This window comes from Elephas maximus, chromosome 2 (assembly GCF_024166365.1).
Source record: "Elephas maximus indicus isolate mEleMax1 chromosome 2, mEleMax1 primary haplotype, whole genome shotgun sequence".
NCBI classification, from domain to species: domain Eukaryota; kingdom Metazoa; phylum Chordata; class Mammalia; order Proboscidea; family Elephantidae; genus Elephas; species Elephas maximus.
The window spans coordinates 18,938,280-18,965,068 of NC_064820.1; the positions used below are offsets into that span (position 1 = coordinate 18,938,280).

The window sequence follows — 26,789 nt, forward strand, 5'->3', positions numbered from 1 at the left end:
TTCATCATGTGGCTCTGTGTACTGCTTCTTATTTTTCCTTGGTTTTCTTGTTTCAAACATTTCCAATTCGTCTCTGTTAAAATTATTTTATGTATACAGACAGTCCCCGGGTTGCGAAGGAGTTCCGTTTCTGCCTTTAGTTTGAATTGGTACATAAGTTGGAACAGGTATGGTTCGTATCTAACATCAGTCAAATGTTTATGTTAGTATATTGTATACAGTGTACCTTTCCATGCATAAAAGCATTAAAAAAACATTTCCAGGTACACTAAAACATCTTTAACATAATAATACAGTAATAATAATGTTTTGATGTGCATAGTGAAGTAGGATCTGTCCTTATGAACCGTTGTGTGTACCTCAAACTTTTAATATAATAGGCTTTGCAGGAGCCCCGGTGGTGTGATGGTTGAGAACTTGGCTGCTAACCAAAAGGTCAGCAGTTCAAATCCACCAACTGCTCCTTGGAAACCCTGTGGGGCAGTTCTACTCTTTCCTATTAGGTCGCTATGAGTCAGAATTGACTCGATGGCAGTGAGTTTGGTTTGGTTTGGTTTTGGTTTGTCAAGGGTTAGCTTGTAACTATGGGTCATATGTAAGCCAAGTGTGCATAACCCAGGTGCTGCCTGTATTCCACCTTTTATACTGTTAGTCTATAAAGGAAATGTTGCTTTCACATGAAGAAGAAATACCCTACCTTTTGGATGAAGTTTTTTTTTTTTTTTTTTCTTCTTGAATTCCAAAAGTATAAAAGTGCTGCAGTTTCAAAATTCACCAGCCACGTGCAGTACATAGAGCTCGTCCTTTGTGCTTGATTGGTTTACATTACTGAGAAACCCAGTGGTAGGGCAGGCTTCAGGACCAGTTTGATCTGGCAATGTCTCAGCAATGTCCTTATCTGACTTCTTTCTGTCTTTCCGTTTTGTGCATCTTCATGCTAAGGTGGATGCTCCTTTCTGATACAGGATGACTGCTGTCACCTCCTAAGGCTGTCTCCAGAGAGAAACAGTATCTCTTTCTCTACTGATGAACAGCTTTGTCTCATTATCTGCCCCTCAGTCAATCACTGTGCAGTAAGCAAGGAGGGGCTTGAGTTCATGGGCTTGGACAGGCAGAGCCCCCCGCTGGAGCTAGAAGTGAGATCAATCTCACCCAGCCATGTGGTGACTACACAAATTCAAAGGGATATAATGGATTCACGATGGGGCAAATAACTGCACTCAATTTATAGCTTTAGCCTCCCCTTCCCTCCAGTTTTGATATGGAAGGACTCTGGATATGTGTGAGGTACTCTTTGCTGCCATTCATACTTTTCAGTTGCCCTGTGCTGGAGATGGCCATTCTCAGAGGTGATCACCTCAACTCCTGTGAAATGGAATTGTAGCCTCCCACCGTGGTCTGGTGGCTCAGTAGTTAAGTGCCTGGCTGTCAACTGAAACATTGGCAGTTTGAACACACCAGCTGCTTCACAGAAGATGTGGCAGTCTGCTTCTGTAAAGATTATAGCCTTGGAAACCCTATGGGGCAGTTCTAGTCTGTCTTATATGGTCACTATGAGCCAGAATCGAATACACAGTACACAACAAAGCTTCCTTCTAGCCAGGAGATTGTGAGATTAAACCGTTCTACAGTTATCTCTCATAGCAACCCTATGCTATAAGTAGGAATTGACTCCACAGCAACAAGGTTTTTTAGGAGTCCTGGTGATGCAGTGGTCAAAGTGCTCAGCTGCTAAGTGAAAGGCTGGTAGTTCAAACCCACCAGACACTCTGCAGGAGAAAGATGTGGCATTCTGCTTCCGTAAAGATTGCAACCTTGGAAACCCTACGGGGCAGGTCTACTCTGTCCTACAGGGTCTCTGTGAGTCAGAATCGACTTGATAGCAAGTTTTTTTTTCTTACCATGGTCCCAAGGAAACTTTAAAGTGAAGAGCTATGGGTGGAGAACCGTGGCAGGCAATAACACTGGGGCACTCATTTGGCGACTGAGGAAGTCACTATGAGTTGGAAAGGTCAAAAATCACACACCCCAAGGAAAGACACAACAGTGAAATTTAGCTATGAATTGGTGACTTAAATAGTAAAAATATATATACTCACTCTTCACTTATTGACATGGTAAGATTCCAAAGACCAGATTGTTATGTGAAAATCGGCATTATGCGAAAATGGAGGAAGGACACATCAGATCACAAAATGGAGGATGACTGCATCATTAGGTAACTGCCAGAATACATCATTACATAACTGCCAAATTGTATAATTACAAAACTGTCAAACTACTGAGAATCATGGACCAGCCAAGATGACACATAACCTTAACCATCACAGCCAGTATTATTCTTGCCTCACACCTCAGATTCATTCCTGCCAGATGTACATTGTTAATGTGCAAAATAGTTGGATAGTAGATTTTTTACTATTGTCGTAAATGTGTAATGTTGTGTAACCAGATAGTCAATGAGTGAGGAGTAGCCTCCCACTATTGTTGAGTGGCTTCATAGAGTTTCCAAGGCTGTAAATCTCTATGGAAGCAAACTGCCACATCTTTCTCCCACCAAGCCACGGGTGGTTTCGAACTGTCAACCTTTTGGTTAGCCCACTGTGCCACCGGGGCTTCTTAAGTGAGGAGTAGGTGTATATATATTTACATACATACCAAAAATAAATAAATAAACATCCCGTTGCCATCAAATTGATTCTGACTCGTGCAGCCCTATACAACAGAGTAGAACTGCCCTATAGGGTTTCCAAGGTTGTAAATCTTTACATAAGGAGCCCTGGTGGTACAGCAGTTATGCTCAGGTGCTAACCGAAAGGTTGGTGGTTCCAACACACCAACCATTCAGGGGGAGAAAGATGTGGCAGTCTACTTCTGTAAAGATTTACAGCCTTGGAAACCCTATGGGGCAGTTCTACTGTGTCCTATAAGATCACTATGATCTATGAGTTGGAATTGACTTGATGGCAATGGGTTTGGTTTTTTGAGTTTAAATCTTTATGGAAGCAGACTATGACATCTTTCTCTCATGGAGTGGCTGGTGGGTTAGCAGCTGAGCACTTAACCACTGTGTCACCAGGGCTATGTGTGTGTGTATATATATATATGTATACATATATATATGTATGAACAAACCTGTTGCCGTATATTCAATACCGATTCATAGTGACACACACACACATATATATATATATAAACATACATATTTCAGTTAAGTAGAGGAAGAAGGAAGTTGGCTAACATCTCTATTGTTTCTCCTTAACTCTTAGGTCTTTTTTGATCTCGATTTGTGGTTGAAAAGCTATAGTATTTCTAGAAGGTTGATAACTTTTTGAGGGAGGAAGGATAAGAAATGTGGGGGTAGGGTAGAAAGCTGAAAGAGTTCTTGAATACGATGCCTCTAGTATCCCTTCACTCCCATTTCCAGCACAGGGATTGGCATGAGCTAGCTTATTCAGGGCTGCCCCAGGAATGGGTGTGTATCAGAACCACGATTCCTGTTTCTGCTTTGAAGTGCTTTCTTCAACATATTTGGTCTCAGTGTTTTCCCTGTGATAGAAAAATTGTTTTTTATAACCATCTTTACTGAACAGGATTGTTTGGGTCTTTTGTAGTTTCCTTATACAGAATTTTGAAAACAATTTGCTTATAATGCCTGTCTTCATTATCTGGTTCTGCTATAACAGAGATACCACAAGTGATGGCTTTAAGAGAAATTTATTCTCTCACAGTCTTGGAGGCTACAAGTCCATATTCAGGGTGCCAGCTCCAGGAGAAGGCTTTGTCTTTCTGTTGGCTCTGGAGGAAGCCCTTGTCATCAATCTTCTCTTGGTCTAGGAGCTTCTCTGCACAGGAACCTCAGGTCCAAAGGACACACTTTGCTTCCAGCACTGCTTTCTTGGTGATATGAGGTCCCCAAGTCACTCTGCTCGCTTTCCTTTCCTTTTATTTCTTATAACATAAAAGGTGGTGCAGGCCATACCCCAGGGAAACTCCCTTTACATTGAATCAGGGATGTGACCTGAGCAAGGGTGTTACATCCCACCCTATTCCTCTTCAACATAATCCAATTTTGCCTCATTTACCACAGGCAGAGGTTAGGATTTACAACCTATAGGAAAATTATATCAACTACAAAACGGAGGCCCACACGTGTCTGTCAGTTTGTCGTACTGTGGGGGCTTTTGTGTTACTGTGATGCTGGAAGGTATGCCACTGGTATTCAGATACCAGCAGGGTCAACCATGGAGGACAGTTTTCAGCTGAGCTTCTAGACTAAGACAGAATAGGAAAAAGGACCCGGCAGTCTACTTCTGAAAAGCATTAGCCAGTGAAAACCTAATAAATAGCAGCAGAACATTGTCTGATATAGTGCTGGAAGATGAGCCCCCCAGGTTGGAAGACACTCAAAAGATGACTGGGGAAGAGCTGCCTCCTCAAAGTAGAGTCAACCTTAATGACATGGATGGAGTAAAGGTTTCGGGACCTTCATTTGCTGATGTGGCACAACTCAAAATGAGAAGAAACAGCTGCAAACATCCGTTAATAATCAGAAACTGGAATGTATGAAGTATGAATCTAGGAAAATTGGAAATCGTCAAAAATAAAATGGAACACATAAACATCGATATCCTGGGCATTAGTGAGCTGAAATGGACTAGTATTAGCCATTTTGAATTGGACAATCATATTGTCTACTATGCTGGGAATGACAGCTCGAAAAGGAATGGTGTTGCATTCATCGTCAAAAAGAACGTTTCAAGATCTATCCTGAAGTACAACGCTGTCGGTGATAGGATAATATCCATACACCTACAAGAAAGACCAGTTAATACGACTATTATTCAAACTTACACGCCAACCTCTAGGACCAAAAATGAAGAAATAGAATATTTTTATCAGTTGCTACAGTCTGAAGTTGATTGAACATGCAATCAAGATGCATTGGTAATTACTGGTGATTGGAATGCAAAAGTTGGAAACCAAGAAGAAGGATCAGTAGTTGGAAAGTATGGCCTTGGTGATAGAAACAATGCCGGAGATTGAAGGATAGAATTTTGCAATACCAATGACTTCTTCATTGCAAATACCTTCTTTCACCAACATAAATGGCAACTATACACGTGGACCTTGCCAGATGGAACACACAGAAATCAAATTGACTACATCTGTGGAAAGAGACGATGGAAAAGCTCAATATCGTCAGTCAGAACAAGGCCAGGGACTGACTGTGGAACAGACATCAATTGCTCATACGCAAGTTCAAGCTGAAACTGAAGAAAATCAGAGCAAGTCCGCGAGAGCCAAAATATGACCTTGAGTATATCCCACCTAAATTTAGAGATCATCTGAAGAATAGATTTGACACATCGAACACTAGTGACTGAAGACCAGACGAGTTGTGGAATGACATCAAGGACATCATCCATGAAGAAAACAAGAGGTCACTGAAAGGATGGGAAAGAAAGAAAAGACCAAGATGGTTGTCAGAGTAGACTCTGAAACTTGCTCTTGAGCTTCGAGCAGCTAAAGCAAAAGGAAGAATTGATGAAGTACAAGAATTGAACAGAAGATTTCAAAGGGCCTCCAAGAAGACAAAGTAAAATATTATAATGACATGTGCAAAGAGCTGGAGATGGAAAACCAAAAGGCAAGAACACGCTTGGCGTTTCTCAAGCTGAAAGAACGGAAGAGAAAATTCAAGCCTCGAGTTGCAATAGTGAAGGATTCCATGGGGAAAATATTAAATGACGCAGGAAGCACCAAAAAAAAAGATGGAAGGAATACACAGAGTCATTATACTGAAAAGAATTAGTCGATATTCAACCATTTCAATAGGTGGCATATGATCAGGAACTGATGGTACTGAAGGAAGAAGTCGAAGCTGCTCTGAAGGCATTGGTGAAAAACAAGGCTCTGGGAATTTATGGAATATCAATTGAGATGTTTCAACAAACAGATACAACGCTGGAGGTGCTCATTCATCTATGCCAAGAAATACGGAATACAGCTTACTGGCCAACTGACTGGAAGAGATCCATATTTATGCCTATTCCCAAGAAAGGTGGTCCAACTGAATGTGGAAATTATAGAACAATATCATTAATATCACACGCAAGTAATTCTGCTGAAGATCATTCAAAAGTGGCTGCAGCAGTGTATTGAAAGGGAACTGCCAGAAATTCAGGCTGGTTTCAGAAGAGGACGTGGAACCAGGGATATCATTGCTTATGTCAGGTAGATCCTGGCTGAAAGCAGAGAATACCAGAAGGATGTCTACCTGTGTGTTATTGAGTATGCAAAGGCATTCGACTGTGTGGATCGTAACGAACTATGGATAACACTGCGAAGAATGGGAATTCCAGAACACTTAATTGTGCTCATGAGGAACCTTTACATAGATCAAGAGGCAGTTGTTCAGACAGAACAAGGGGATACTGAGTGGTTTAAAGTCAGGAAAGGTGTGCGGCAGGGTTGTATTCTTTCACCATACCTATTTAATCTGTATGCTGAACAAATAATCGGAGTAACTGGGCTATATGAAGAAGAACAGGACATCAGGATTGGAGGAAGACTCATTAACAACCTGAGTTATGCAGATGACACAACCTTGCTTGCTGAAAGAGAAGAGGACTTGAAGTACTTACTAATGAAGATCAAAGACCACAGCCTTCAGTATGGATTACACCTCAACATAAAGAAAACAAAAATCCTCACAACTGGACCAATGAGCAACAGCAGGATAAACAGAGAAAAGATTGAAGTTGTCAAGGATTTCATTTTACTTGGATCCACAATCAACAGCCATGGAAGCAGCAGTCAAGAAATCAAAAGATGCATTGCATTGGGCAAATCTGCTGCAAAGGACCTCTTCAAAGTGTTGAAGAGCAAAGGTGTCACCCTGAAGAATAAGGTGTGCCTGGCCCAAGCCATGGTATTTTCAATGGCATCATATGCATGTAAAAGCTGGACAATGAATAAGGAAGACTGAAGAAGAGTTGACGCCTTTGAATTGTGGTGTTGGGGAAGAATATTGAATATACCACGGACTGCCAAAAGAACGAAAAATCTGTCTTGGAAGAAGTACAACCAGAATGCTCCTTAGAGGCAAGGATGGCGAGACTGGGTCTTACATACTTTGGACATGTTGACAGGAGGGATGAGTCCCTGGGGAAGGACATCATGCTTGGCAGAGTACAGGGTCAGCAGAAAAGAGGAAGGCCCTCAACGAGGTGGATTGACACAGTGGCTGCAACAATGAGCTCAAGCATAACAAGGATTCTAAGGATGGCGCAGGACCAGGCAGTGTTTCGTTGTGTTGTGCATAGGGTCGCTATGAGTTGGAACCGACTCGATGGCACCTAACAACAATAACAAAATGGAGGATAACCACACGATACTGGGAATCATGGCCTAACAAAGTTGACACATATTTTTGGGGGACACAGTTCAATCCATGACAATGCCTAAATAAACAGGGCTTTGAACTAGGTTTAACTGGTTCAGCCACGGCTGACAAAGCGAAACTGAAACAGACGTGTATTTTTAAAAATTGGGTGATCTGGAATGCTAGCCGGAACAGGAAAAATTACAGGTCAAAGCCCTGAAATGGGAGACTCAGAAAAGGCCCAGTGAGCCCTTTCAGGGCCTGATGCAGCAGGTTGGATTACTATCAGGGCCATGGAGAACTCCACACATTCATAGCTGTGTGTTTGGCAACCGTCTGTGAGCGGGGCACCATCGTTTTTGACTCAGCTCGTCAAAAGAGTTGGTTTCTTTGCAATATGCCTGCCGCCCTTGTTTTCTAAGAAGGGGATTAAGTTTCAGAAAGGGTTTCAACCAGAATTTTTCCAGTTCCAGTTATTATTCTGGCTCACCCACATCCCAGTGTCACTTTGTTGGTCATGACTGAACTGGGTTGAACCGGTTTGAAGCCCTGTAAATAAATAAAGTGTCATAAAAGAGGGTGGCCACAGGAAACCTATTAAGATCCTAAGATTGTTTTGTCTTAAATAAGATTCTTAACTCTATAGCTCTTTTTTTCCTTTCACTGTTGGTGGGTTACTGGTTATGCTTGAAAGGCAGAGAATCGATGCCTTTTAAGAATTTATTACTCAGAATTTTTATTAATTTTGATTAATCATCAGTGATAATTAAGGTTGTTGTTAGTTGGTGTTGAGTCGCCTCTGACTCAGGGAGACCTTATGTTTAACGGAACATGTTGCCTCGTAAATACACGTAAATGTGCTTTGCATGTTGTTGCTGTGTGCCATCAAATTGGTTCCAACTCATAATGACCTCAGGTGGCAGAACTGCCCCAGAGGGTTTTCTAGGCTGTCATCTCTACGGGAGCAGATCGCCAAATCTCTTCTCCTGTGGAGGGTCTGGCGGGTTCAGACCGCTGACCTTTTGATTAGCAGCCAAGTGCTTAACAATGGCGCCACCAGGGCCCCTTGTGCCTTGTTTAAATCCCTGAAACCAATGACAGATAGTAGGGTAAAAAGTTGTAATTATCTGACTTTAGCCTGAAGTTGAGCAACATAAAGCCTCAAAGTCTCAAAGGAAAATGCTTCCTGTCCGTTCAGTACACTCTACTGAAACGTGACGGTGGCATTTCCTCCCACCTTCCCCTACCCTCAGCCTCCTGCAGCAAGGTGACCTGTACCACCAGCAGGGCGGGGCCAGGAGTTTTGTATGTCATGGTGTCTAGATCATACTACGCTGAATGAATGAATGAGTCTCAGAAGAAGCAGCTATGGTTTTATTGACCCAAGAGGCTCTCGGTGTCACAAAATGAGCACCTGACTTCAAAGGCGCTCCCAGGTTGTGCTGAAACAGCACTGTACTTTAGAAAGAACCTCGATCCTTGTGCAGCTGATTAAACAAGGCAGCTTCTTCTCATGACTACGAGCCACGAGTGCACTTCAGGACATGGGGGAGAAATTACTGGTGCAAGTCATAGGGATGTTGTTATTGGTGTAAAAGTGTAGAATGACTTAAAATATTACGGTGGAAATTCTTGTGTTGATGCGGGCACCCCCTCAGCCTGTCTGTGGTTCTGATCCTCTCATTACTCTGCTCAGAAACCCAGCTGTGAAGCACCATCTGTCAACAGCAGTAGCGACATCTGTCTTTGTGTCAGCTGACATCTGTGTTAACTCTTGCAGAATTACCTCGAGGCACGGGAGGTAGGTGTGATGCTCTGGGGAGCAGGCTCTGCTTTGGTTCCTTTAGTGAAATATCGCCTGTCCTTTCAACTCGAAACCACCCATGCTGGTTTGCCATGTGCTCGTATTTTCACAAGAAGGGAGACTTCTGGTATCTCCTGATGCAGGCAATGTTACCTGCCAGTCTTTCTTTTCCACCCATAATGGTACTGCCGTACAAGGAAACTTGAGCAACTTGTTCCTGTGAGAGGGGGGGTGAGCTTTTCTGCTTTCTGTACAATTCTGCAGGAAATGGTGTCGCCACCGTGAATCTGCATGGCTCCTGGGAATTCTGCTTTGCATACTCAGCCTGTGCAAAGATTCCCTTTTGGGGTAACATAGATTTGAGCGCTGCGTATAAGGAAGGAATAATGCTGATTAGTAAATATTATGCGAACAGGGCTGTTGCGTTAGGAATGAATTTTCAAAGTTTATTCACTCACGTTTATGTCAATGCATTTAATGCAGATCTGCCTCCTTTCAGTCCCCCAGTGGTGCAAGCAGTCAATGCGCTCTGCTGCTAACCTAAGCGTTGGGAGTTCAAGTCCACCTAGAGGTGCCTCAGAAGAAAAGCCTGGTGATCTACTTCCAAAAAATCAGCCATCAAAAGCTTTATGGAGTGCATTGCCACCCTTACACACATGGGCGCCGTGAGTTGGAATCCACTTGATGGCAGCTGGTAAACTGAGTGCCTCTGATACACTTACTTCTGGGGACACAACAACGAACAAAACAGATATGGAAACTACCCTCATGGTTGTGACGATCAAGTGGGGAGGACAGACAGGTTTTTTTTTTTTTTAATCCACCTAAATATTTCTAATCATCATGACAAATAGCAGTCACAATAAGCAGTAATCAAACAGTACTTGGGAATACTGCTTGATGACCTTGTTTAGAAATGGAAGCGCACCGCCTTTACATTCGCCAGAATTCACGGGCCCGTGGCTTATCTCCCCAACCCAGTAAGGACTGTGGCTGTGTTTCCTGGTGCTGATCATAACCCTGTACATGCAATAGATTGAGCATGTATTTGTTGAACGGAACTGAATTTAATCATTGATTAAGAATATTTTTAGTAAAGATGATTAATAATAGCTATAACTTATTATATATTTATTATATATTATGTGCCATTCTAAGCAATTATTATCTGCGTCGTATTCTCCGAGCAGTTCTGTGAGGCTATACTTAGTCCATTTTACAGATGAAGGAACTGCGGGTATTGAGAAAGTAAAGAACTTTCTTAAGCTCAACCAGCTAGTTTTTGTCAAAGCCAAGAGTCAAGTCCAAGCAGTCCGACTTCAGGGTCCATGCTCTCCAGCTAGGTCCACTGAGGCCCCACGGAGTGGAGAAATGGGAAGTGCTTTCTTCAGACTTCCGGATTTGCTGCCACCTGTAGTGGGTTTAAGAGGGCTCCATAGAGTTTATACCACTGCGTTATTTTTCTTACTGGAAATCACAGCTTCTAGGAATACTGTAGAAAAAACTGGTGCTAACTGAGATTTTTGCCTAAATGTACCTTCTTTTTCCACTAAGAAAAAGAGAACAGCAGCATTAGGATGTAGCAAAATTGCTGACTAACTTAAATTATTTCTATTTAATTCTTTCTCTGTTTGCCCTTTGGCTTCTAAGCTGTTGTTGGCTGCAGTAGAGTCGTCTGTGACCCATGGTGACCCCTTGCACCACAGAACGAAATGCTGCCTGGTCCTGGGCCATCCTCACGGTCGTTGGCATGCCTGAGTGAGTTAGACCCTGTTCTGTAGCGATTCATAGGGCTTACTGTTGGCTAATATTTGGAAGTACCATATACACAAATAACACACACCTCCTGCATTTGTTTGCCGGCCTTGCTCTCCCTCTTACCCCCAGGTATTTTTATAAGCATGCTACACTAATTTTTTTTTGCCAGAAAATATACAAGAGGATGGGCATGGTGGTGCTTATGAGGGTGCCTCTTCGGGGGAGGACGCGGCAGCAAATAAACAAAAACCAAACCTGTTGTTGTCAAGTCGAGTTCAACTGATAGCGACTCTAAAGGACAGAGTAGCACTGCCCCATAGAATTTCCAAGGAGCAGCTGGTGGGTTCAAACTGCTGACCTTTTAGGTTAACGGCCAAGCTCTTAACCACTGCGCCACCAGGGCTCAAAGATGTGCATTATTTGCATAAAAATATGGTAGATCGCCAGGCCTTTCTTCCTAGTCTGTCTACTGTGCGTGATCTAGCTGGTGTTCGAAGTACCGGTGCCGTAGCTCCCAGCAGTATACCACAGTACAACAAACTGACAGACAGGTGCTGGTTCTTCTAACTAAGCTAACACTACTTAAGTGATTAGATGCTTTGTAAGGTCATGTGCAGTTAAGTCATGGTTTACATTTAATGTTCAGGGTTTGCTTGTGTGGTTTTGTGCATTTTGTGTGGGACATCCCTCCGGCGCTATCTCACTGGAGGCTGAGAGCTCAGCCTTTAGAACATGATGAAGCTTCATTTTGTTGTTGTTGTTGTTGTTCGTTGCTGTCTAGTTGATACCGACTCATGGTTGGCCCCACATGTGCAGAGTAGAAAAGCTGTAGGGTTCTCAAGGCCGTGACCTTTTGGAAGCAGATCACCAGCCAAGCCTTACTTCCAAGGCGCCTCTGGGTGACTTTGAACCCCCAACCTTTCTCTTAGTCCAGTTCTTAACCATTTGTACCACCCAGGGACTCCTGAGGCCCCAGGGATTGGAGAGATGGGATGCTCCCGGGTGCCTGCTGTGTGTTGGGCTCCGGTCAAAGCCTTGCAGCTCTTTGAAGACAGGACTTTGCAACAGGTGTGTGTTCTGATCCCAGTGCTCTCTGTCAGCAACCTGAGTATCTGCTGTTCTGCTGCTCTGGGTTCATCGTGGCAGGCAGGACCCCCCATACAGCCCTTCCTGGAGGCGATGCAGTATCCACACAATCATTTCTTTACATCCCCTCCCCCCAGCCCTCAGCCCAGCGGGTTGAGTGGGGAGGGGTGCTGCAGCAGTGAAGAGGAGTTGCTGGTTCAGCAGTGGTGTTGCCCCTTTCTCTCCTGGAAGAACCCCATGTACTTTGTTCCTGTTCTGGCTACAGCTCCCAGTGTCCGATTTCAACTGGAAACATTAGGCTCTAAAAGTTTGGAAGCTAAAAACCACAAGCTGTCAAAAGCTGGTGCCCTGAACCAGGTCTTGCCTTTGAGTGGTGACTGCTTCTCAGCAGGACATAAAACCCTTTAGAAGGGCAGCCTCTTAGGGGAAGGGACTCTGCCTTGGGTGTCTTTAAACCCCCAGTCCAGCACACTGCCTCGCCTTGGCGTGAAGTAGGCACGTAATTAGTGCGTCTCGTGCCCCTGGGTGGTGCGAATGGTTAATGCGCTGTGCTGCTAACCTAAAGGTTGGAGGTTCAAGTTCACCCAGAGGTGCCTTGGAAGAATGGTCTGGCAATCTCCTTCAGGAAAATCAATCATTGAAAACCCTATGGAGCACAGTTCTACCCTGACATGCATGAGGTCTCCATGAGTCGGAGTAGGCTCGCTGGGAACTGGTTGGTTGATTGGTTAGCTGGGAAACTGGAGTTAGACAAGTACCAGTTAGGGTGTTAATTGGGTTGGAAGGATGAAAATGCCTCTAAAAGTTTCCTTCCATTTCCTTTCCTTTCTTTCCCTCTTTGTCCTCAGTCCCTGCTCCCGTCTTTACCAGAATAGAACAAAGAGAAGGAGAAGCAAAAGCAAAGGAGCCCATGTAATGTGTTTTACTCACAAGAAAGCAAAGCCCAGTGTTCAGGATTCAGTCCCTCCTCACGTGCCCTGACTTCAAGGCCTCCAGCTCTGGAGAAGTTATCTATTAAACTGCTCCCCTTTGTCTTGAAAGAGCTAATGTACTTTGACAATACGCATTCAGTTTTTCTCCAAAAACCAATAAGCACCTGGGCCAGGGATTATGCCAGACCTCTCTTTGAGATAAAACTCACATTACTATTCCATATTTATGGACATTTAAACTGTGGATCAAAGGCGATACGTAACTACCTCGGTATCACACTCAGGAAAAGAACAGTGAATTCAGCACACATTTTTTTTTTTTTATAGGACCTACCGTTCATTTATTTGATCTGTTTCTGAGATACTGAAAAAAAAAATCCCTTTTCCTTTGGGGCGGACACTTAATATGAAATCAGGCTCTCATGGTGTGCCTGCAACAGCTTGGAAACAAGGTACTGCAGAGAAAAAAAAAAAAGAGAAGCAGGAAATAAGGGGCTGACGTGGCCACAGGAGAACGTGGGCTTGTTTGTGGATTTCAGGTTAGAAGTCTGCAGTGAAAATCCGCCATAGTGATGAACTCAGTGCATAGAACCGCTGGAACTGATACAGCCCATCAGCTTTGAAAGGGATTTCTTGGCCTGTTAAGAATGTTAGCAATCCTAGGACTCCATTGGTTCATTTCTCAAGTGTTGGTTGATCTTTTATAGTCCCCACTTTTCCTTCCTCATGCTATCGTACATCACAATAGAAAGCATGGCTGACTTGTTTTAAATATCTGCATTTGCAAAATCAGCTTGGACATTAGGTGTGAGAAGAAACACTTAGTTTTCCATTTTTACATATGGGAATTTTTTAATTAAAAGAAACTTAAAATCCCTAACACAATAATTAAAAAAAAAAAATTTAGTGAACCTTCTGTTTATCTTCAAACATTGTGAGAACTTGGTACACTCTAAAAGAATGCGTGATGGGAGTAAGACCAGCACATTCTTCTGCTAACCTTCCTGGGTTACTGGTGTGTTCCAGGCAGTCGAACTGGTCGATCCATCCTCTAATTTCCTCCATACTGCAATTTGGAATTATGGGTGGGTACACTAATCAATTACAGATAATGTTCACTGAGCTCAGTGTCTTAGTAAGTTTTCACTCGTTCAGGTGTTTACTTGTTTTGGATACTGTCTTAGTTGTCTAGTGCTGCTATAACAAAAATACCCAAAGTGGATGGCTTTAACAAAGAGAAATTTATTTTCTCAAAATCAAGTAGGCTAGAAGTCCAAATTCAGGGCATCGGTTACAGGGTAAGTCTTTCTCTTCTCTGTTGGTTCTGGTGGATGGTCTTTGTCATCAGTCTTCCCCTAGACTAGAAGTTTCCCTGTGCAGGAACCCCAAGTCCAAAGGATACACCATAAATCTCTCCCTCTATATATATTTATATGCTTTACTAGTTTTGCTTCTCTAGTGAACCCAGCCTAAGACAGTTCTGATGTTGGTAAAATAAACAATTAAGGGTTCATGTAGTTAGGGAGAGCAGACTTGTCAATCTAGCTTGCGAGATTTTTGCTAGATATATTAAAAAAAAAAAAATTTTTTTTTTTTATGTAAAATTTTGGATGTATATAACACATGGGGTTACCATGAGTCAGAATCAACTTGGTGACAACTAATAACAACAATAGCTGTTCCCTGCCACAGGACTCATTACTTCTCTGCTGGGCTCAGTAATTCACAGACCACACAGAACTCACAGACCTTACTCACAATTATGTAGTTCATTAGAGAAGTAATAGGCTACAACTTGGGATCAGGATCAACTTGGAAGTAACAGGAACAACTCAGGAGACAAGGTACAGTTCTTCAGTCAGGACAGTTCCCAACCAAGACAGCTCTCAGCTTCTTCTCGGCCGTCACCGCAGGCCGTGCCCACAGGTAGGCCGCCCTTCTTTTGGCCATGCCAGCCAGCAGACCTCTGTTGCTGGGCCCCTCGGCCTCTGCCCTGCTTGGGCAATTATTGCACTTTAGCTCTGTAAACTAGTGCCTGGGAGCACCCGGCTCTGCCTGCAAGCCCCCTGCCCAAAGGCACTCAGCTCCCTTTAGCTCTGTGGGTCAGCCAGCCCACTGCAGCTGAATGCTGGTCTCCTGGCTCTTGCTGCCCCTACTGCTACCACCATTTCTCTGCTGCTGGGCTCTGCTGTGCTTGCCGTTGTTTCTTGCCATCTCTTGCAGTCTTCAGTGTTACAGCTCTCTCTCTCCTGGGTCTGGGAGGTTCTCAGCACAGGGACCTTTGGGACCAAGGACATGCCACACTCGACTCTTCTTGATGGTAGTGAGGTCCCTCTCAAACTTGGTGTGATTGGCCCTTATGTAAGCCTAACTCTTGTCAATTTCAAGGCATGGTCTTCCCAGCAGGACTACAAACTGACCAATCCCCCTAGTAGACCAAAGTCACTCAATTTGCATAGTCCCAGCCAGTTCTTACAAGGTGACTTAATCCTATTGGGTGGTTTTACACACCCTATTTGCATCGTAATTCACCAATCCCTTGCAAGATTGTGGCCCAGCCAATCATTCTTGGCAGAATTATAAACCCAAGGCCAGAAAGAACGTATATGAGAGAAATCCATTGCACCCCAGGAGGTCAATTTGTTAGTAACAATAACCACTAACTACTCTCTACTTTGAACTTCGCAAACTTGATAGTTCACCACAGCCACCTGGAGGGTATGCTACATACAGATTACTGGGCCCGCCCCAGGGTTTCTGATTCTATAGCCTGGGGTGTGGCCCATCATTATATCAAGTTCCCTGCTATGTCTGATGCGCCTTGTCAGGGGTGTACACTTTGAACCACTGCTCTCTTTCCTGCCAAGGAAACATTATCACTAATGAGCCATAATGTTATATTGGAAACCTTTCTCCCCACTGATCCCAAGGCCCTGACCACCACTAGTGCTGAGGGGCCCCAGGTTTCTTCCCTCAGTGCCCACATCCTAGATAGCCAGGCACTAAGCAAGGGGTGTGCTTAGACCTTTCCTTTTTTTTTACATACTCATTGCATGTTATTTGAAGTTGGTCTCCTATACCATTAGGTAAGTGGTTTTTCTTGTATTTCCTGTCACATATATGATTGTTTCTCTATCTTCAGGCTTCTACTTCTCCCATTCACACTCTCCCCTGCAGTTCTACATGGTGGGCTGATGGCACTTGTACAAGTTCCTTCTATATCAGATTGATGATGATAATAAAAATGTTAATAGAAAATAGTAGCAACTAGTTGGACAAGTTCCCCAAATTCCCTTCTCACTGCAACTCAGATGTGCAGAGAAAATATGATTTATTTGATTTCATGGCTATGTAATCTACAATGCTGAGTCCAGTTTAAAGCTTGGATGATCCCATCCTTTTCTTACAAGAAATAGAACCAGAATGCTCCTTAGAAGTGAGGATGGCAAGACTTTGGCTTGCTTACTTTGAACATGTCATCAGGAAAGGCCAATCACTAGAAAAGAATGTCATGTTCGCTGAAGTCGGGGGTCAGCAAAAATGAGGGAAGCCTCGATGAGATGGATTGACACAATAGCCTGAACAGTGAACTTGAGCATACTGATGATCATGAAGATGGTGCAGGACCGAGCAACGTTTTGTTCTATTGTACACAAGATCACCGTGAGTTGAAGCCTACTCGATTGCCACTAACAACAGTAAGCATTAAGGCAGTGTCAAGCACTCAGTGAGGAGCCCTGGTGGTGCAGTTGTTTAGTGCCTGGCTGTTAACTGAAAGGTTGATGGTTTGAACCCATGAGCCAGTCTGCAGGAGAAATATGTGGCAGGCTGCTTGGAAGCCCTGTGAGGCAGCTCTACTCTGTCCCTTAGGGTCACTACAAGTTGGAATTGACTTGATGGCAACGGGTTAAGTGCTCAGTCTTTCAGCTTCCTCCTGCCTATACTCCTTTCCCTAAGACAGTGGGGGTGAGGAGGGAATTTATGCAAGTTTGTCCCCCTGGCAGAAGGACTAGGTCAGGGTTCTGGGGCACAGTGTCATCTGCTTCTTCCAGTCCCTGGTGGTGCCTTTTTGTCCTCCAAGGGCTGCTTCCTGAACTGATCTCCACTGCTGGTATCTGTGGCTGGTACGATGTGAGACCTGGTCTCTCTAGGCAGGGCCAGGACCTGGTGGTGCATCTTGGCCAACTCTGCCTCACCTTATGTATGAGTTATCTGTTACTACATAATACCTTACAATAACAATGAACCCTTATTATCTCACACAGCCTCTATGGGTCTGAAATTTGGGAGCAACTCAGTTGGCTCAATTGTGAGTGCAGTGTACATGTCAGCCACGGCCACATCCTCTGGGACTGGAGGATCTGCTTCCAAAATGGCTCACTGTTGTGGTTTTCTGAGGCTGCCAGAACAAAATACCACAAGTGGGTGGCTTTAAAGAAAAGAAATTTCTTGCCTTGCAGTTTTGGAGGCTAGAAGTTCAAATCAGGTCATTGGCTCTAGAGGAAGGTCCTTTCTCTTTCAGCTGCTAGTAGCTTCCAGCAATCCTTGTCATTCCTGGGCTTGTCGATGCATCTGTTTCCATCATCACAAGGCATCTGTCTTCCCTCTGTGTGTGTCTCTTTCTGTGTTTGTCCTGCTTTTATATAAGACACCATTCAGAAGGGATCAGGTTGAGGACTCAGCCTACTGTGGTACTGACTCATCCACATAACAAAAGAAATACCCTATCTCAAAACAGGATCATATCCCACAGGAACAGGTGTTAATTCTTCCACATATCTTTTTGGGGGACACAATTTGATCTATAACACTCACTCACCTGGCTCTTGGCAGGAGGTCTCAGTTCCTCACTGACCATGGGCAGCAGTGAAGGCCCAAGAGAGAGCATGGAAGAAGCCAGCCTTTTCTGACCTAGTCTACAAGTCATAGACCGTAACTTCTGCCATTTTCTGTGGGTTGAAAGTTAATGACTCAGTCCAGCCACACTTACAAGGAGGAAGATTAAGCTCCACCTTTTGAAGTGGGGATGTCAAAGGGTTTGTGGACATACTTTAAAACCACCATACCTCAGTCCTTGCAGGTGTTAGCTGCCCACTCGAGCCTGACTGTGTCTCTCCCTCAGGTCTTGTGGAGCTGTCTGCTCTCTAGTAGTGACTATAGAAGAAGCATTACACTCCCTTATGTTGACTCCCTCAGGCAAGTCCACCACTAGACTCTCCTCAATCCAGTCAGTGCCACAGGGGAAGCCAGGTGGCTCCAGGAAGCTGCACTTAAGAGCTCCCTGAGCCCAGCCCTGCTACCTGGCAGCTGGATATAGCCATGGTTCTAGATGGTGCTAGAGGTGGTATGAGGGGATGGCTCTCCAGTGCTCTACTTAAGGAGTGAGGGTGAAAAATCTTACTCTATTTATGCCTAAAGTACAAATACACATATAGTGCATAAATAGATATCAGTATATCCGTAGTATTACAAGTTCATGGGGGGAGTCAATTAGAGAAAATAAATGTCTAGGAAGTCTCTTTAGAGTCTGTTTGTAGGGCATCATGAAGATTTAATAAGATGCAGCAACTAAAGTATTTAGCACAGTATACAACATATGTACTCCATGTTAGCTGTTGTTATAAATTTAATTAATAATATTATCGTTTCCCAACCTTATTCCTTTTCTTCATAGACCAGTATTTCTTAAGCAGGAGAGTTGCCTGCAAACATATTTTCAGGGGTGTCTGAGAATTTCCTCTGAAATTTGTTGATTGTTTTTTATTTTCAACTTCATGATAATCTAAACATAAATGCATAATTGTTTGCTCCTTTATAAAATCATCCTCCCATCAGATTTCGTTGCACAAGTCTGTGCTTTAAAGAAAGAGCTCTACTTGAATTGTTGTGGGATGGTGAGGAACGCCAGAAGGGTAGACGTAAAAATGTGAGCAATACATGTAGTCAGACCAAGTGAAGGCCAACTGATATGTCAGCTTGTAGGAAAGAAGGACTCCCCGTGTTCCAACAGAGGCTGGTGGTGGACAGGTTGCGTCTTCCCATGGCCCAGGGAAGCATGAGCATGCCCGTCAAGAAAACATTGGCTTTAGCAGCCAGTCCTATATTTACATTTTGAAAGGCGATTTAAACTCAGCCAAGTAACGTCATCTGCCACATTAAAATGATGCTGTTAATTTGAATTTTATGGGTTTTATTGTTTTTGCCTTTGATTTGTTATTTTGTTTTGATTTTATTGTTGAATCCGAGCTAAAGCATATGGGGTTTATTTCTAGGTTTTCCATATGTGCATCTCTAAGCAACAATATAATAAAAGTAATTTAAGTCTATATGTTGGTGGGGCACAGTAGTGTTTTTTTTTTTTCACTGCATTAAAGGCAGTCTCTGCATTACTAAGCTTTGTCGTCGTCGATAGCTGCCATTGAGTCAGCTCTGACTCACTGAGACCTTATGTATAACGGGATGAAATGTTACCTGGTTCTGTGCCATCTTCATGATTGTTGCTATGTTTGAGTCCGTCGTTGTGGCTGTTGTGTCAGTCCGTATCACCAAGGGGCTCCTTTGCCTTTACCAACCATGATGTTCTTTTCTAGCAATTGGTCTTTCCTGATAATGTATCCAAAGTCAGAAAGCCGAAGTCTCGCCATCCTCGTTTCTAAGGAGCATTTTGGTTGTATTTCTTGTAGAATTGATTTGCTCATTCTTCTGGCAGTCCATGGTATATTTGATACTCTTCACCAACACCACAGTTCAAATGCATCAATTCTTCTTCTGTCTTCATTTTTCATGGTCCAGCTCTTGCATGCATATGAGATGAATGGAAAGACCATGGCTTCGGTTAGGTGCACCTTAATCATCCAAGTGACATCTTCGCCTTTTAAACTCAGCTTTGAGGTGAACTGTAATGGATGCATGGAATCATAGAATACTTGAGCTTCTAGGATTCATTTAGTCCAACCATCTCCTCTACCAGATGTGGAAACTGAGCCTCCTGGAAGAGGATTGACTGCCCAAGGTCAAAGAGTAAGGGGATGGCAGACCAAGGTCAGAGACTAAGTTGACATACTGTAACTCGGTACCTGGTCCAGCATCCCAGCTAACTCCAAAGGTTGCCAGGGCACAAGGGCTGGCTAGACACAAACAGGTGGAGAGTGGTGACACTGTCTGGGTAAGCTATCAGAGGAGGACTGAAGTGAGCAGGGACAATCAGAATGATAGTAGGCTTGTTTCAGATGGAGCTCTGGGGGTATAGTGGTTAAGAGCTATGGCTGCTAACCAAAAGTTCAGTAGTTCAAATTCACCAGCCGCTCCTTGGAAACCATATGGAACAGATCTACTGTGTCCTATAGGGTCACTCGGAGTCAGAATCAACTCAACAGCAACGGGGTTTCTGTTTCAGATATCACCCATGCACTTGGATTTTTCAGCTACTTTCAACAGAAGCAAACAAGTTCTGAAGCTCTTTAAACCTAACCCCATTCATGCTTTTCTACTCTGCATGTGTTCAGACAGTAAGTTTACTCATTCTAGCTGGGGTGGTACATGACTATGCAGTGAAGATTACTGAAAAACAGTGTTTCTCAGCTGCATTTAAGAGTGTTGAACATAACTGTGGAGTGAAAAAAGAGTTCACCCATGATATAATTAGTTGGTCATTGTATTAGTTTTTTTTTTTTTAATAACTCCGTAACAAATTACCACAAACTCAACGTAGTGGCTTAACACAGCATGCATTTACCATCTCACAGTTTCCTTGGGTCCTGGGCACGGCTTAGCTGGATCCTGCACATGGGGTCACAGGAAGCCGCAATCAAGGTGTTCTCGTCTGTATCTTAGAGTCCACTTGCATGCTTGTGTTTCTTTGCAGCTGTAGAACTAACTGAGGCTTACTTCTCCAAGGACAGCAGGAGAGCTTCTATCTCCTCTAGACCCTTTTCTAAAGGGCTCACCTAATTAGGTCAGCCCCACCAGGGATAATCTCCCTTTTGATAATTTAAAGCCAACTCATAAGGGACTTAAGTCTGCAAAATCCTCTCACCTTTGGTTTATTCTTTTGGTTGGATGCAAATTACAGACTCTGTCCACACTCAGGGGAGGAGATTCCACAAAGGCATAGGCACAAGTGATAGGGAATCATAGGAATCATTTTAGAATTCTCCCCACCACGGCCATTAAGCACTGGCCTCACTGGGCAGGGAGTGTGGTTCATATTTGTAGACTTGCCTGTGTTATTTGGAGAATGTCCTGTAATATCACTATATATGATTATATTAAAAATTTGAAGAGTAGAAACTCAGCCCTCAATTGAGATGAGACTTTAAGCCAGGGTTTCTCAACTTGGGCGCTACGGATGTTTTGGGCTGGATAATTTATTGTTGTTGTTGGGGGCTGTCTGTGCATTTATGATGCTGGGCAGCATCTCTGGCCTCTACCCACTAGATGCTAGTAGTAACCCTCCTCCCATTTGTGATGACCAAACTGGCACTGTTGTTATTGTTAGGTGCCATGGAGTTCATTTCAACTCATAGTGACCCTGTGTGACAGAGAAAAACTGTTCAGTAGGGTTTTCTGCCAAATGTCCTTTTTGGAGGTAAATTATTGGTTGAGAATCATTGTGTTAGAAAAATGCAGTTTTTTTGTTTTTTCTTTTTAAAGAAGTACCTGTTAAACTGGGAATTTGTTTTTATTTATTTATTTTTAAGGTGATGCAGCTATTTGAAGCCAGCAGGCTCTTATTCCTCTGGTAATGCCTCAGTGCTATATTTGCTTATTCCCTTAACTGAGAAAAATATATAGTTGCAATTAAAAAAAAATTAATACTGTTGTTGTTTTCCCCACTTGTACTTTCTTGTTCACATGGGTGCCAATATGAGATTATGTTATTATATTTGACTGTTTTCTAATCTCTGAGTTTATACTCAAGGCATATTATTAATAACGCATTTTTCCTGCTATAACACAGGTTGGTGTCTTAGTCATCTAGTGCTGCTATAACAGAAATACCACAAGTGGATGGCTTCAACAAAGAGAAGTTTATTCTCTCACAGTCTAGTAGGCTAGAAGTAGAAATTCAGGGCATCAGCTCCAGGGGAAAGCATTCATTCTCTGTCAACTCTGGAGCAAGGTCCTTGTCATCAATCTTGCCCTCGTCTAGGAGCTTCTCCGTGCAGGAACCCCAAGTCCAAAAGATGCACTCTGTTCCCAGCACTGCTTTATTTGTGGTATGAGGTACCCATGTCTCTCTGCTCAGTTCTTTCTTTTATATCTCAAAAGAAATCAACTCAAGACATAACCTAACCTTGTCCATTGAGCCCTGCCTCATTAACATAACTGCTTTGAATCCCATCTATCAACATCATAGAGACAGGATTTACGACACATAGGAAAATCACATCAGATGACAAAATGGTGCACAATCACACAATAGTGGGAATCATGGCCTAGCCAAGTTGACAGACATTTTCTAGGGGACACAATTTAATCCATAACAGTTGGGTACTTCCCAAAATATGTTTAATGCAGAAGGCAATGAAAACCTAATAAACTCTCTTCTTTGTACTACAAATCTTTTCTTGGAAACAGGTGATATGACTAGGTATAGAACCAAATGGTTACGAGTCAAAAATGGCCTCTGTGCATTGGCCCTAAGTTGGTTATTTCTTTAAAGCAAGCTTAGCCCAAAGAAAAAAAGCCCGCTGCCACCAAACTCATGGAGCCCTAGTGTCTCAGTGGTTAAGCACTCTGCTGCTAACTAAAAGGTCAGCGGTTCCAACCTACCAGCCACTCCACTGGAGAAAAGATGTGGCAGTCTGCTTCCTTAATGATTACAGCCTTGAAAACCCTATGGGGCACTTCTACCCTGCCCTATAGGGTTGTCATGAGTTGGAATTGAATCCAGGGCAGAGAGTTTTCTTCTGGGTTTGAGCACCAAACTCAAATTTGCATACATCCAACTGTTTTAAAAATAGCCCAGATAAACAAATTTTCAGCTGCTTAGTGCCTGCCTGCTTTACATATGCTTCAAAAGTGCACCCAACATCTGTTAGCCCTAGATAAGTTAAAACCCTGTAGTTATAAGGACCCCTAGCTGTGGCCTAGCCCTTAAGGAGAGCCGTGGTGGCATAAGGTTAAGCACTCAGCTTCTAACTGCAAAGTTGCTGGTCTGAGACTGCCCAGCAGCTCGGTGGGAAAAAGACCTGGCCTGTAAAGATTACTGTTGTTGTTAGGTGCTGTTGGGTCGGTTCCAACTCAAAGAGACCCTAGGGACTACAGAATGAAACACTGCTTGGTCCTGTACCACGCTCACAGTCATTGTTATGTTTGAGCCCATTGTTGCAGCCACTGTGTCAGTCCATCTCATTGAGGGTCTTTCTTTTCTTCACTGACCCTGTACTTTACCAACCATGATGTCCCTCTCCGGGGACCATCCCTCCTGATAGATAACATGTCCAAAGTCTCACCATCCTTGCTTCTAAGGAGCATTCTGGTTATACTTCTTCCAAGACAGACTTTTTCTTTCTTTTGGCAGTCCATGGTATATTCAATATTCTTCACCAGCACAGTTCAAAGGCGTCAATTCTTTGGTCTTCCAGCTTTCACATGCATATGATGCAATTGAAAACACTGGGGCTTGGGTCAGGCGCACCTTAGTCTTCAAGGTGACATCTTTGCTTTTCAACACTTTAAGGAGGTCCTTTGCAGCAGATCTGCCCAACGCAATGCATCTTTGGATTTCTTGACTCCTGTTTTCATGGCTGTTGATTGTGGATCCAAGTAAAATGAAATCCTTGACAACTTCAATCTTTTCCCCGTTTGTCATGATGTTGCTTATTGCTTCAGTTGTGAGGATTTTTGTTTTCTTTATGTTCAGGTGTAATCCATACTGAGGGCTGTGGTCTTTGATCTTCATCAGTAAGTGCTTTAAGTCCTCTTCACTTTCAGCAAGCAAGGTTGTGCCATCTGCACAACACAGGTTGTTAATGAGTCTTCCTCTAATCCCGATGCCCTGTTCTTGTTCATAGAGTCTGTCTTCTTGGATTATTTGTTCTGCATACAGATTGAATAGATACGGTGAAAGGATACATCCTTGACACGTACCTTTCCTGACCTTAAACCAGGCTGTATCCCCTTATTTTGCTTGAACGATGGTGTCTTGATCTATGTACAGGTTCCTCATGAGCACAATTAAGTGTTCTGGAATTCCCATTCATTGAAATATTATCCATAATTTGTTATGATCCACACATAAAACTCAGGTAAACATCCTTCTGGCATTCTCTGCTTTCAGCCAGGATCCATCTGACATCAGCAATGATATCCCTGGTTCCATGTGCTCTTCTAAATCTGGCTTGACTTTCTGGCAGTTCTCTGTCGATATACTACTGCAGCTACTTTTGAATGATCTTCAGCAAAATTTTGCTAACAGGTGATAATGATATTGTTGGTTAATTTCTGCATTTGATTGGATCACCTTTCTTGGGAATAGGCATAAACTTGGATCTCTTTCAGCCGGTTGGCCAGGTAGCTGTCTTCCATATTTCTTGGCATAGATGAGTGAATGCTTCCAGAGCTGCATTCGTTTGTTGAAACATCTCAATTGATATTCCATCAATTCCTGGAGCCTTGTTTTTCACCAATGCCTTCAGAGCAGCGTGGACTCCTTCCTTCAGTACCGTCGGTTCCTGATCATATGCTGCTGCTTGAAATGGTTGGGTGTTGACCAATTCTTTTTGGTATAATGACTGTACTCCTTCCATCTTCTTTTGATTCTTCCTGCATCATTTAATATTTTTTCCATGGAATCCTTCACAATTTCAATTCGAGTCTTGAATTTTTTCTTCAGTTCTTTCAGCTTGAGAGGTACTGAGCATGTTCTTCCCTTTTGATTTTCTATCTTTGGCTCTTTGCACATGTCATTATAATACTTGACTTTGTCTTCTCGAGCCACCCTTTCAGATCTTCTGTTCAGTTCTTTTAGTTCATCATTTCTTCCTTTTGTCTTAGCTATTCGACGTTCAAGAGCAAATTTCAGAGTCTCTTCTGACATCCATTTTGGTCTTTTCTTTCTTTCTTGTCTTTTCAATGACCTCTTGCTTTCTTCATGTATGATGTCCTTGATGTTATTCCACAACTTTTCTGGTCTTCAGTCATTAGTGTTAAAGGTGTCAAATATATGGTCTCTAAATTCAGGTAGGATGTATTGAAGGTTATACTTTGGCTCTCTGGACTTGTTCTAATTTTCTTCAATTTGAACTTGAACTTGCATATGAGCAATTGATGGTCTGTTCCACAGTCGACCCCTGGCCTTGTTCTGACTGATGATATTGAGCCTTTCCGTGTTCTCTTTCCACAGAAGTAGTCAGTTTGATTCTTGTGTATTTCATCTGGCGAGGTCCACGTGTATAGTCGCCCTTTATGTTGGTGAAAAAAAGTATTTGCAGTAAAGAAGTTGTTGGTCTTGCAAAATTCTTTCATGGGATCTCCAGCATCGTTTCTATCACCAAGGACACATTTTCCAACTACTGATCCTGAAGAAGGATCAGTGTAAATATTACAGGCTAAAAAACCCCACGGGGCAGTTGTATTCTGTCACTTGAGGTTGCCATGAGTTAAAAATCGACTGGATGGTCACTAACAACAACAGCTGCATCAGCCCTTCAGAGCTCTCTGACCCGGAGACCTCCACATTGCTGTGGGAGGACATCATTAGGATGCACAAGAGACCCACCCCACACTTCTCTTCTCCAGGGTTTTTCATGCCCTCCTCACCTTCTGGTGGCTCCGGTACTGCTTATCTCTAGCTGCGGGATACCACCCCCTGCATTCAGCTACAATAAATAGCTTATTGTGCAAAACTTTCTCAAGGACATTCCTCTTTTCTTGGTGTTGGTGGTGTTCTCAGCCCCAGTTGAGTTGGCCCCCGAATCATGATCACACCATGCACAACAGGATCGGAATGTTCTGATCCATAGAGTTTTCACTGGCTGATTTGCAGAAGGAGATCCTCAGGCCCTTCTTCCGTGACTGGCTCAGACTGGAAACTCCACTTAAACTTGTTCCGTATCATAGCAGCATGCATGCCACCACTGACAGATGGATGGCGGCTTTGCTTGAAATGTATTGGGTAGGAAATGAATTCAGGTTTCCTTCCTGCATGGAAGGTGAGAATTCTACCACTGAACCACCACTGAACTGCCACTGTCTCCCAGCCCCTGGTTCTCTCCAAGTTACCGCACCAATGGAAGTGTGGCCCAGTTCTGAAATCACAAAACTCAAGAGCTGCCCGTTTTTGTTTTCTCTAGGCAAAGGCAGCTCCAGCATCTCATCTGACGTGAGTTCAAGCACAGATCATACGCCAACCAAAGCCCAGAAGAATGTGGCTACCAGTGAAGGTAGGCATCTGGTCTTTATTATCTTGCCTTCTCTTAGTGCTGGCTGTGTTTGGAAGACAAATAAATGTGTGAGGCTCGTTGCTGTTCTACTGAGTGAAAGCACATGAGAGTCTCAAAAATGAGAAAGCAAACGCATTCCCATGTTTCCTTTTGGTTGGATTGCTGTTAACATCCATTAAAGTTGATTTGATGAATTGTAAATTTTTCAATTTTAAATCTGGGGTTTTGTGATGATATAGTAGGCTGACTTATGGGTAGTTTTTATGATGTTATGTGTTTTGTTTTTCAGTGTGGAGAACAATATGATTGCAAAATATTTTTTGTTGTAGTTGAATTTTCATGCCAGAACTTTCAAAATAGGTGCACCTGGAATTCAGGATTAGAATAATGGGAAGGTCACATCACATTCATGCAATTTGTTCAGCTTGAACTAA

The 26,789-nt window shown here is 43.2% G+C and overlaps 1 protein-coding gene across 1 annotated transcript in view; it reads left to right on the forward strand.

Moving 5' to 3' along the window:
- Positions 1–26,789, forward strand: part of FBXL7 (F-box and leucine rich repeat protein 7) — a 516,642-nt gene that overhangs the window by 133,516 nt on the left and 356,337 nt on the right. Inside the window, exon 2 of the mRNA XM_049861349.1 lies at positions 26,266–26,355. Coding sequence (XP_049717306.1) covers positions 26,266–26,355 — 90 coding nt within the window. The remainder of the gene's footprint in view (positions 1–26,265; positions 26,356–26,789) is intronic.